Source organism: Dermacentor albipictus, chromosome 2 (genome assembly GCF_038994185.2).
Source record: "Dermacentor albipictus isolate Rhodes 1998 colony chromosome 2, USDA_Dalb.pri_finalv2, whole genome shotgun sequence".
Lineage (NCBI taxonomy): Eukaryota > Metazoa > Arthropoda > Arachnida > Ixodida > Ixodidae > Dermacentor > Dermacentor albipictus.
Window position 1 is genome coordinate 76775748 of NC_091822.1, and position 13557 is coordinate 76789304.

Here is a 13557-nt window from a genome sequence, read left to right on the forward strand (position 1 = left end):
TCTGGAATTCCTCTATTTTCCCTCTTACCGCTAACTCATTGATCGGCTTCTTATGTATCTGTTTCTTCCGTTCCCTTCTCAGGTCTAGGCTAATTCTAGTTCTTACCATCATGTGGTCAGTGCAGCGCACCTTGCCGAGGACGTCCACATCTTTTATGATGCTAGTGTTAGCGCAGAGTATGAAGTCAATTTCATTTCTAGTCTCGCCGTTCGGGCTCCTCCATGTCCACTTTCGGCTATCCCGCTTGCGGAAGAAGGTATTCATGATCTTCATATTATTCTGTTCCGCAAACTCTACTAATAACTCCCCCCTGATATTCCTAGTGCCTGTGCCATAAGAATATCAGGGGGGAGTTATTTTGAAAATCAGGCAATACTGCGTTAAACGTTTGCCACTGCAATGCATCATGCTGTAAATGACTTACCGTGCGTCGTTTTACTGCCCCTGTATTTAGCATCGCTGTCTGATGATTTTCTTAATAACTTATAGTCGCCCAGGAGACGTGGTTTCTGCTTCCAAGGGCGCTGCCAAAAGAAGCACCCTGAAACTGAGACACCTGAGGAACCAAAGACCGTAACTCCTGGTAGGTGCGCATGTTTCGCCAAAGAAGCAGTGACAGATCACGCGTTTAAAAGAATTGAAGCTCTATCCCTTGCAATCAATCCCCAAGCTCACGCTCCTGAAGTTTAGCTGTCAACCGTTAGGGCAGTACTCACACTCGACCATTTCGAATTCGATTCCATTCACTGTCTGCAAACTTTCGGCACATGCATGGGAACACCATACGCTTCCACGTTTACTGACATTTTCGTGGGACTGCTTGAAACAGACCTGTTAAAATCCTGGCTTGTAATAGCCCACAGCTATCTGCGTTACACTGATGACATAATTGTAATATGGGAACACCGCAAAAGGCGTTAAACAACTTAATTAGCTCTTGCAATCGCTTTCACTCGAATATTAAATTCGCTGCTCACCACTCTCCTAGTCAAATCAAATTCCTCGACACGACAGTCTATATAGAAAAGGGAAAACTGAAAACGACACTTTAGCGGAATCCTACATATAGCCAGTAATATTTGGACTACAACAGCCATCACTCGTGGCACTGCAAGCAAGGCATTTTTGTTGGACAAGCGAAAGAATAAAACAAATCTGCAGTGAAGAAAAGGACTATGTCAACTACTTAAATGATCTTAAAGCAAAGCAAGCAGAAAGTACCTATCTACAAGTTGCTCTCGACAGAACATAGGACGTCGCGTCAAGATTAGAGAGGCAGTCGGAATTAGCTAAGAAACAGCCTACGCCAGAATATGACAGACCGCTAGCCTTATGACAAAATATTCTAATGCCCTCTTAAACAAACAACATTCTACGAAAATACCAAACAATCTTATCAATTAACGAGCGTCTGAGAAAATCGTTCCCGAATGTACCAAGGATTCCATATCGCCACAACAGAAAATTTAAAGACATGCTAGTGCACGCAGAAGTCAGGCCACATCATTCCCCCGTAATAAATACATGTTTCGCCTCAGTTTCAAAACCTACAAGCACTTTCAAGGTGAAAGATGAAATTGATATTAAAAGCAGCGTAAATAGTTAGACAGAGGACGTGAAAACTAGCTTTAGTTGTATAATTTCGGATGTGATTTATAAGCTTGAATGTTCCGTCTTTAAGAAACAACATACCGGTGAAACGGGACAACCAGTGAACGTCAGGTTAAACGGATATCGCGCGGACAGAGCTAAAAAGCTCCCCAGAGTCGTCGCCGAGTATTTCAACCCACCAGATCATAACTTTGATGAATATAAACTCTACATCTTACAGTTTGCAGAACGAGAAAGAAATACAGAGATTCATACCATATCCATAAGTTCAAGACATTGCAACCTATCGGCACACACGTTTCAAAGGGAGCTTTAGAATCTATTCACTATGTTAAATTTCAAGCTACAGAAAACTACACTCAGTTATTTGCATTTAGTTGCTTAGTGTTTTTCTCCTGCTTTTTTTTTTCATTTATATATTTATTCAATTGCAGTAATTTTTTTTCATGAGCACCGTTTTCTGCCACTCCTTTTATCATCTCTTTCAGAGACACGATAGTCGGTAGCCCTCCAATTGTTGTAGTGTGAACCTCTCTTCTTGTCCTTTGTGACTGGTCTTTTCCTTCAACACAGAGGTGCTGTGCACACGGTCGTTTACACACCGGCTGACGCACGACCGTGTCACCGACAGTGTGCATAGCACCCCTCTATTCTCAATTCTACACCCTCGTCGCTAACACACCTTCGGTGGTTGCTTCACCCACCCACCTTACCTCGTCTTCCCTTTAGAAGAACTCCGCCTATATATAGTGTGCTGAAGAAAGTATATGTAAGCTTTAAATATACAAGTCCACATGTCAAAACGTTGGCTCCCGCTTTTACCGTGTCCTCGTTTTGCCCATCATCTTGAATTTCCTTCTTTCGCATTCCCCATGACTTCCCTAGATTACGTGTATGCTATACACATGTGAGACCGAAATGCCGCTTTGTTTTGCATTCACTATTGGGCTCATAGAAAATGCAGTCGTTGTATGCGGAAAATAGAGTCAAAATGCATTTGTGCATATGACGAATGCATGTGCGAGAAATTTCTGTACCTGCTATGATGCCCTCAAAACGTGCATGGAAATATTTTTGACGTGTCTTGAGTTGTTTCCTGTAGTTTCAGGTTGTAAGAAAGGTTCAATGTTTATAAAACATCACGGGAATTTTTTATGTGTGTTACTTCAAGAAGTGCATTTTGTGTTGTTCTTTGTCCTTTCCCGACACCTTTCTATTCAAAAGCTGAGCAAATATTCTACGTGACATTTTTGGCGGACAAAGTTTCATAGTCCCCACGTGTGCTTTCTTCAGCGCGAGTCAAACCTAAAATATCGGCGCGTTTTGTGGTGTATACAGTGGCACGCGCTTGGAATGTAAGCTACTTGCCCTCAAGGAAAGCTATTTCGCTCCCGAATCTCGCGTCCATACTCTAAAACTATCTTTCACTGCATTGGAAAGCCCCAGACTTGTTTCATGCGCAAAAAAATACCGGTCGTAAGAAATCGAAGTTCCACTAGTAGTGCTGCTCGCCGAAAGTTATGTTCAAGCTACATGCACTATACTAGTGATTACTGCTGGGTCTCTATTCGCGTTAGATTCTCGATTCGAGTGTGCAAACTCATATTGTGTCAGTCAGGTCACACATGCAGGTCCTGTAGAAGCATAGGACAAACGTGATGGTCAAGACTACATTGCGCGCACTGCTTGTTTCCGTTCACCGCAGCACGCACCAAGCTTTGCATGGTAGGGACTTGCACTTGTTTTCGCTCACTCGCATTCTGTGCAGCGCTTAATTCTCGCACTGCTTTCCTGTCTGTAAGTTTAAAATTTCAGCATTCACAGATAGAGGTATTCTTGCTGCAAGCACGGAGCAATAACATGAGCAACCCTGCAATCCAGTGGCTAAGCTGACTGGCGCGGCGTCTCTATTCGAATGCCGCGAACAAAAAAGTACAAGCTGACAAGTATTAAAGTATGACAAACAAACGCAAATATCATTCCACAGCATACCGCACCATGAACCAGCAATAGCTTCTGTATAGAGCGCACGAGAATTGTCTTTTTTATAAATTTGGAGCACTTATGTGAAGAGGTGCAGTACGAATGCTACATTGCTCTGTAGCAAGTGAACCGTTGTAACCATTCCATGCTATTTTATGGAGTGGCCATACCTGCTTCGATGAAACTTGTTATCCTGTCCTGACTTCTAACTGAAGCAATTGCAGTAAGAAATATTTCAGTTACACGCCTATACTACCGGCAAATACCATTTTCTTTTTTAGGATACATTAAATTACAGCATTAGACAGCTTTTCGGAAACCTCACGTGGTGTTCTACGAAACTTTCTACATTCTTTTCGCTATGGAACGTATGTAGATCCAGACGTGACCTGCCACATTCCGCGAAATTAAACTTGATTTTGTCCTTGACGCGGTCCAACGGAAGCGGACGTTGGGAGATCAACTGCAACGCACACCCTATAATAGTATTCCATGCGAGCCATTTATTTATATGGCTCGCATGGAATACTAGTAATGCTATTATTAATGCTATTAATACTTAATGCTGTAGTTTCCGTCTGTTTATATGCTACTAACTGTATATAAATGTCAGGAAAGTTGGCTCATATATTCCGAAAAGAAGAGAGATAGGAGAAGGTTGTAGGACCAGCTTGCGCATGGTTGTCACGCAGAATTAAAGGAGCTGCAGTACAGACGACGGGCAGTTGCAGTAAAAGTAAAATATTGTTTACCTATCCAAAACAGATTTTAATGGAACAAGTCCACGAATCCACAGGCAATGTGCGCGCTCGATAAGGGTGTGTTGGTGAACACCTGAATGCGTGAGTTTTGTTTGGACCTGTGACCCATAATGAAATAATGCGAGAAACCCGCGCCTTTGTTTCCGGTCTGCAATGTGTAGCCTTTCCGTTCACCAATATTACGTTATTCTTGGTGCAGCCAATGATACTCTTCAGCTAATGCATTGCTGTAACGGCGCAACACGGTAACGGATTGGGTATCCGCTCTTTATTCATCTTCGAGAACTCCAGCATAAAATAGGTGCTTTCTTTTGAAGCCTGACCTGTAATTCAAAGAAAAAAAACTTTTATTGATACATCCTGTTACGTAAGCGTGACAAAACGCGGAAGCCATGGTGATATGCCATGTGTCTTCTAACATGGAAGATAACTATTCGTGCTGGCTGTAATGGAAGCCTGTGCAATATCCAACAAATTGCTTATGTTCTGCACCTACAGGAAGAAATGATCATGAACGTGCCATTACTCAGCTTATGTTGGCTTTTGGAGTTCATTAAGGTGCCTTTATGCACGACGGGGACTCGCAGAGAGTAAAAACAAAAACGCAATCAGCAGCTGGCCGCTACCACTGCTTCTTGAAGCACACGGCTGCACGTGAAATGCCGTGCTAAAGTTCATGTAGGCCCTTGTGCATACATTTATCATGAATGTTTGCAGCTCTACTACCCAGGATGCACAGATTTCTTCCGAATTCAAAGTCACAAAAATAATACCAGTGCATAAATTCTGTGACAAGACGATCCCATCAAACCACAGGCCCATTTCCTTGACGTGTAGCAGCTGTGAAATACTCGAGCATATTGTCCTCAAATTCATCACAAAGTTTGTCGAAGACAATAATCTGCTAGACCCCAACCGGCATGAATTTCGGAAAGACCTATCGACCGTAACCCAACTTGTCTAAATAATGCACGACCTGGCCCAAGGCATTACTGAACACTCCCAATTTACATAATTTTTATAGATTTCTCAAAGGTGTGTGATCGGGTTTCTCATCAAAAGATAGTTTTCCAGCTCGCCCGCAAACTTGGGGAATGGGCCAATGACTCGATGGATATAAAGCTATTTGTACGGGCGTCAAGAATTTGTACAATAGAATGAGCACGTTTCTGACACATTAAATTTCACATCTACACGGTGTGCTCCAGTGATCCGTCTTGGCAGATATTGTTTTTGTTGTTTATAAATGACCTGGCAGCCAACATTATTGCAAATATTAGGCTATTCGCAGACCATTGCATAGTGTATAAAGAGGATAAAAGCTACAGTGGCCGAATTGAGCTGAATATTGCCCTGAATGAAGTAGTAAGTTGTTGCTCTAACTAGCAAATGGGGATGAATTCAGACAAAGCAGTTGCTATGTCAGTAAAGAAAGAGAAAATAAGCTTAGAATTCCCTTATGGTTTTAATAACCTCACACACTGAAATGTAAGCCAGTACAAATATCTTGGTGTATTATTAACTTCTGCTCTCAGAGGGGCAGTTCACACTGAAGCTATAACCGCGAAAGCAATTAAAAAATTGTTTTTCTTTAAGCGGACGCAGTGGCACGCTGTCCGTGACACTAAGCTATTAGCGTACACCATACTTGTCCGACCAATTCTAGAAGACGCCAATATAATGTGGTTCCCCTTCACAAGTAGCAGTATCAATATGCTTGAAAAGGGGCAGCGCAAAGGGATTAGATTTATCTTAAACTGCTATCGACGCCTTGATTCTCCGACAGAATGGCTACGCCGTGCAGGTTTGACCTCACTCCAAAGTCGAGGTAAAATTCACTGCCTGAAGTTCCTATATATGCTACGGCAAAAATACTTTAAGATAGACCACACAAGATCCATTTAAACTAAACGAACCAGGCATATACGTCATACACATTATCTTACACTCCAACAATATTCGTGCAACAGCTATACATTCTTTATTCTCTTCTCCCTAGATGCATTCGGGGATGTAATTTCCTTGATGATTTCCTTGTGCTGTTACATAACTCACATAATACGTGCTCATCAGCCTGATGTCATAGTATGTGTTTGTATTCTCCATATGATTATACGTTTTTTTTCTATTGGCCTGCCAGTCAATACTCGCATTCATACTTACCGTTGTACGTATATATATATATATATATATATATATATATATATATATATTGCTACGGTGTAGTATTCCCCATGACGAAGAGCCGAGCAGGAAGAAGACGAAGACGACGATTGGAAGCTAGCGCGGGCTGTTGCCTCTTGGTCAACTGCGGCGTATTGCCTCGTAAATATACTTGTAAATAGCTTTTCGTCGGTGTCTTCTTACGTAACATATTTGGTGGAGGTGGACGTTCCCTGTACCTCGTCACGGAGCTTCGCAGTGGACGGTGCGTTGAGCCTACCTTCATGGCTCCCGGCGACGCCAACCCGACTCCACCGGCTCCGACACCTGCTGCCACTTCGACGACCTACATCACCCTCTCCGCTCCCCGTGATCCTGGCGTATTCTCGGCAAAAGATGGGGAAGACGTCGAGGACTGGATCAGCCTTTACGAACACGTCAGCCGCAATAACCGGTGGGACCCAACTATCATGCTCGCCAACGTCGTCTTTTACCTCGGTGGCACACCTCGAGTTTGGTATCGGACGCACGAAGATGAGCTGACCAGTTGGGATTCGCTTAAGCAAAAGCTTCGAGACTTGTTCGGCAACCCCTACGGTCACCAACTTGCCGCGCAGAAGGCGCTTTCCGGTCGTGTGCAGACGTCCACGGAGCCCTACGTCACGTACATTCAGGACGTCTTGGCTCTATGCCGCAAAGTTGACGCACACATGACTGAGTCCGACAAGGTCTCCCACATCCTCAAAGGCATTGCCGATAACGCCTTCAACTTGCTCGTATTTAACAACGTCGCGACGGTGGATGCAGTTCTAAAACAGTGCCGCCGCCTGGAATTCGCTAAAAGCCGACGTATCGACCAACAGTTTGCCCGTCTGCCCAACACCCCAGCGACATCTTCCTGTGCCGCCGCTCCTCGTCCCAACAACACTGGCGATGTTACCAGGATTGTCCGGCGTGAGATCGAGGCCGCCTATCCGGCTGCGTTCGACTCCAGCCCCTCCAATGCACCTGCAGTCACTGTTTCCCTGATCCAGGCAGTTGTCCGCCAGGAGTTCGCCAACATGGGTATTCACACCATCTGCTCGGCCCATCGCCCTGATCCCCACCCGGCATCTTCGATTCCACCCCGTCCCGCCCCTTCTTACCCACCACGTTTCCGCAACCCCTCTGAATGGCGCACTGCAGACGACAAGCCAATTTGTTTTCACTGCCATCGAATTGGGCACATTTCTCGGCACTGCCGCAGTCGCTGGAGTTCCCTGAACCAGTCTACATATGCTGCCTACTCTCGCCCCCCAGGTGGCCTTTCTCGTCCCTATGCTGGCCGCTCAGATAATGCCGCCACCGATTCTCCTGCGCCGAACCGCCCCTATTCTCGTTCGCCTTCGCCCCAACGGCGACAATCTCGCTCTCCCCAGCCCCGTCGTTCCTATTCGCCGACTCCCTTCGGACGCCGCTCCCAGCCGGAAAACTAGACGATGCAGCGTCTCGAGGTGACGCTGCATTGCTCCCTACGCCGCCAAATCCTCTCCTGACGTTGCCCACTCATCTGAACCTTCTTGACGTGCAAGTCGACGGTGTTCCTGTATCAGCTCTCATAGACACTGGGGCGCATTTGTCGGTAATGAGCGCAGATCTTCGTAACCGGCTGCGGAAAATAATCACGCCCGCCACGACGCCTGTTGTCCGTGTCGCCAATGGCGGAACAGCCCCCGTAATTGGTATGTGTGCCGCCCGCGTCTCCTTCGCCGATCGATCCACTACCGTGCTATTCACAGTCATCGCTCACTGTCCCCACGACATCATCCTCGGCCTCGACTTCCTCTCCGCACATTCTGCTCTCATCGATTGCTCCGCCAGTACTCTCCGCCTCGACCTGCCTGTACCGGATCCCGCTGAAGAACACCTTCCTCGCCTCAGTTCCGTCGACTTCGTTCGCTTGCCACCTTCGGCACTGACTTACGTTGACTTCGTGTCATCCCCACCAGTGCCCGACGGTCACTACATCGCGGCTCCTATGCAAGACGTCCTCCTTACCATCGCAGTCGGCAACTTGTACCATCGCCAACTTACAGAAAATGACTGCACCCGACATGCCGTCCGAGCACGCTCGTGCGCTCTACCGCGTTCTGATTTCCTACCAAGATATTTTTGACTTTAACGATCGTCCTTTGGCCCAAACAACAGCTGTTAAACATCGCATTAATACCGGAGATGCCCCTCCTATTCATCGCCGCCCGTATCGAGTATCACCGGCTGAGCGTCAAGTGATTCACGCCGAAGTTCGCAAAATGCTTGTCAAGAACATTATTGAACCGTCATGTAGTCCATGGGCGTCACCGGTTGTGCTGGTAAAAAAGAAGGATGGCTCATGGCGCTTTTGCGTGGATTATCGGCACCTTAACAGGGTTACCAAAAAGGACGTGTATCCCCTACCTCGGATTGATGACGCCCTTGACTGCCTCCACGGTGCTCGCTATTTCTCCTCTATCGACCTTCGCTCCGGCTATTGGCAGATTGCCGTGGACGATCTCGACCGCGAGAAGACTGCCTTTGTAACACCCGACGGTCTTTATCAATTCAAGGTCATGCCGTTCGGCCTATGTAACGCACCTGCCACTTTTGAACGCATGATGGACTCCCTTCTTCACGGTTTCAAATGGTCCACGTGCCTGTGCTACTTGGACGACGTTATAGTATTCTCCCCAACATTCGCTACGCACCTCGAGCGCCTCTCAGCAGTCCTGGACGTTTTTCGGCGAGCCGGTCTGCAACTCAACGCATCGTAGTGCCAATTGGGCCGTCGCCAGATTACCGTCCTTGGACATCTCGTTGACGCGGACGGAGTGCAACCGGACCCAGGCAAGATCCATGCTGTTACGCACTTCCCTGTTCCGAAGTGTGTCAAGGATGTGCGCAGCTTCATCGGCCTTTGCTCGTACTTCCGCCGTTTCGTCAAAAATTTCGCGGCCATAGCACGACCACTAACCGAGCTTTTGAAAAAAGACGCCCCTTTCCAGTGGGGCGATAACGAGGCCTCTGCATTCTCGCTTCTCATCGATCTTCTCACAACGCCTCCTGTACTGGCCCATTTCGATCCTTCTGCGCCTACCGAAGTCCGGACTGATGCCAGCGGTCACGGAATTGGCGCAGTACTGGCACAACGCCAGCGTGGCCACGACCGTGTTATCGCTTACGCCAGCAGGCTCCTCTCGCCCGCGGAGCGCAACTATTCCATCACTGAGCGTGAGTGTCTGGCCCTAGTTTGGGCGGTTGCGAAGTTCCGCCCATACTTATATGGCCGACCCTTTTCCGTTATCACAGATCATCACGCGCTTTGTTGGTTATGCTCATTGAAAGACCCTTCAGGAAGACTTGGTCGCTGGGCCTTACGCCTCCAAGAATATTCGTTCTCCGTCACCTACAAATCTGGCCGACTACACAAGGACGCTGACTGCCTGTCTCGCTACCCGGTAGACGAGCCTGACGACGCCGACAGTAGTACCGCCGACGGCATTTTCTCTGTGTCTGCCTTCGCTAACATCGCCGATGAGCAGTACCGAGACCTATCGCTGCGAGTACTCATCGAGCGTCTGCGCTCTACACCTACCGACGCATCCGTTCGCCGATATGTCCTCCAGGGCGGCATTCTGTACCGAAGGAGCTTCCTCCCTGATGGCCCTGATCTTCTTCTTGTCGTGCCAAAACATCTACGACAGACTGTGCTCTTTCAGATGCATGACGCACCCACTGCAGGAAATCTTGGCGTAACCCTCACGTACGACCGCGTCCGCCGCCGCTTCTATTGGCCTGGTCTTGCTCGCTCCGTCCGACGCTATGTTGCTGCCTGTGATCCCTGCCAGCGTCGGAAAACGCCTCAGGTGCTACCTTCCGGTCATCTCCAGCCGATCACCGTCCCTGTGGAACCGTTTTTTCGTGTTGGATTAGACCTCCTCGGTCCCTTTCCCACGTCATCCTCTGAGAACAAATGGGTAGCCGTCGCAACTGATTACGCCACCCGATACGCTATCACGCGGGCTCTACCTACCAGTTGCGCCACTGACGTCGCGGACTTTCTCTTGCGTGACATTATCTTAGTGCATGGCGCCCCGCGACAGCTGCTTACTGACCGTGGTCGTAACTTCCTCTCGAAAGTTATCGCCGACATTGTGCGTTCCTGCTCTATTCAACACAAGCTGACTACCTCTTACCATCCTCAAACCAATGGCCTGACAGAGCGCTTAAACCGTACTCTTACCGACATGCTGTCCAAGTACGTTTCGAAGGACCACCACGACTGGGACGTTGCCCTTCCTTACGTCACCTTTGCTTACAATTCTTCCCGGCACGACTCCGCCGGATTTTCTCCATTTTATCTACTCTACGGTCGCGAACCCACCTTGCCCCTTGACACGGTACTTCCTCCTGCTGCGACCTCAACAACCGAGTATGCGCGCGACGCCATCGCCCTCGCCGATCATGCACGCCAGCTTGCCCGTGCTCGACTGACGGACTCGCAAACCACGCAGCAGCGTCAGTACAACGCCCGCCACCGTGACGTACAGTTTTCGCCTGGTGCACTCGTGCTCCTGTGGTCGCCCTGTCGTCACGTTGGACTTTCCGAAAAGCTCCTTTCGCGATACACAGGGCCCTACCGCGTGCTGCGCCAGGTGACGCCTGTGACTTATGAAATTGCTCCTGTGAGCTCAACCGCGTCATCTACTCTGGCGTCTAGTGATGTCGTACACGTCAGTAGGCTCAAGAGCTACTACACTGCTTCAGAGTCCAGCCTTTAGTCGCTCCGGGACGGCGCTTTTGCCGCCGGGGGTAGTGCTACGGTGTAGTATTCCCCATGACGAAGAGCCGAGCAGGAAGAAGACGAAGACGACGATTGGAAGCTAGCGCGGGCTGTTGCCTCTTGGTCAACTGCGGCGTATTGCCTCGTAAATATACTTGTAAATAGCTTTTCGTCGGTGTCTTCTTACGTAACAATATATATTTCTTATTTGTACTGGTTTAGCATATCTGCCCCTGATAACAACTATTATTACTGCTTCTTTCCGTATTCCACTCCTGTAATAACCCTGTCAAAGGGCTGACAGTACGCTGAAATAAATAAATAAATAAGTAAACAAGTAAATGTAATCGTATCAAAAGTATCCAACAAGAAGCGACACCAAAGACAACATACGGGAATTTACTTTTACTTACTAATTGAAATAAAGAAATGAGAAATGAATGGGAATTCAGTGGATGAAAAAAACAACTTGCCAAAGGTGGAGAACACTCCCACGTGTTCGCATTACGCGTGGGTGTAATTCGAAGGCGCAACGACGGCATTTTCCCTACTACGTCGTGCGTCCTGATAAGATCGTAGTGTTGACATGTACAACAAAACAAAATAATCAACACGTCATTACACGTCCAACACGTTATACGTCCAAACTCATTAAACGCTGTGCGATTCTCCTCGTACTCTTTCTACACGAGGAGCGACGCGCGATAGAGGTTACGTGTGCAGTGACGCCGTCCCGTTGTAAACACCAACTCGCTCAGGAAGACTTTTGTCTTTCATTGACTTCAACTGATGGCGGAATCCCGTTCCTACTTTTTTCTTCTTTCGACATTATTGTAGCTCTCAGATAGGCTCCCCTCACGAACTAGTTGCTTAGTCCTCACTTTTCCTTGTTCCAAATCTTGGAGAGCATTCGTGCGCCAATGATGTGCCTGGTCAATCCCGTCAGTATTCGGGTTGGTGCCCATGTTTGAGAGAAAGCTCATTCCGGGGTAAATTTCTTTGTTTTCTCACCTGCCACCAAGTAACGTGCCTGGAATTCCGGCGATCAAGCAAAATCATTGTGCATCACCATGCAGACCAAATAATAAGCTAGAATTATGATTATGGAGCCGAGGTTAGGCATCTTTCACACCGATTCATATCGGGCCAGAAATACAAGTAGCGGGGCAGAAAATTCAGGGCATTTGCTCCTACCCCTTACTACAGCGAAGCTGTGTATGGCTCGGGTTCCGTATATTTTTGTTCCCCGTTAACGAAAACTATCATCATCAATTGCTTATACACCCGTAAGCAAGCCGAAAATGTAATAGCTCGTAGCCCCATAAGGCAGAGGCTACAAGCACTTAGCAAAGTGAAGCAAACAGTGCTTACATGTTTCTGGAAACAGGCGTACAACCGAAAGAACAGCATACGTTTATTTACATAATTTTTCCTCTCCCGTAATGGCCCTCAAGTGAGGGCTACAGTATTCCTAAATAAATAAATAAATAAATAAATAAATAAATAAATAAATAAATAAATAAATAAAAAAAAGCTGAAAAAGCACAAAAACACGTAAATAATGACAAGGCGCTCGTAATAGCAATGCGAAGTACGTAGAGCTTCCCGCAATCGTTTGGCGGTAAAGATTGCTGCTGCGCAAACTGCCGTGGCGACGCCAGCTTTCAATGGGGATTGTGACGTCTCTAGTCGTTCGCATATACAATAACCAGCCTAGCAACCGATTTTAATGTTGTTGCCGCATCGCTACAGGTGGCGGTGTGCTGTCATTTACTCTCATTTCTACCACTATTCTCACATAGCACTACTCCCGTTACTCTAAAGCCATAAAGCATTGCATACCATCCTCATCAGTCGTAGTGGTGCTTTTCAACAGCTTCACTGGTCATCCACCTTGACAAAGTGGAATGGCTCATTCATTTTGTTAAAAAAGTCTGATTTCGATAAAGTGAAACTTGTAATTTTTCAGATCAGCAACATTACCTGCGGCCTTTAAATTGTTCACACACCAAAAAGAAGACAACGGTGAGTCTCTCTATATTTCGTGTCCATCTTGCCTATCGTGTTTGTCCAGTTGAAATTAAATTTCGAATGGGTTACGCATTCACTGTTCACAACAGAGTAAAATGACAGTCAGGAGCAGACAAATAAATTAATTGACGAGAGCACCGAATGTTTCACGTTTCCCTTCCGTCTGAACTACGAAGACTCATTGTTCACTTTACTTCACTGCTGTGCAA

The 13557-nt window shown here is 47.0% G+C and overlaps 1 protein-coding gene across 1 annotated transcript in view; it reads left to right on the forward strand.

The window, feature by feature from the left end:
• LOC135913076 (mucin-5AC-like) overlaps positions 1–13557 on the forward strand; it is a 36656-nt gene that overhangs the window by 16714 nt on the left and 6385 nt on the right. Inside the window, exons 6-7 of the mRNA XM_070532934.1 lie at positions 491–584; positions 13287–13342. Of these exons, the coding sequence (XP_070389035.1) occupies positions 491–584; positions 13287–13342 (150 nt within the window). The remainder of the gene's footprint in view (positions 1–490; positions 585–13286; positions 13343–13557) is intronic.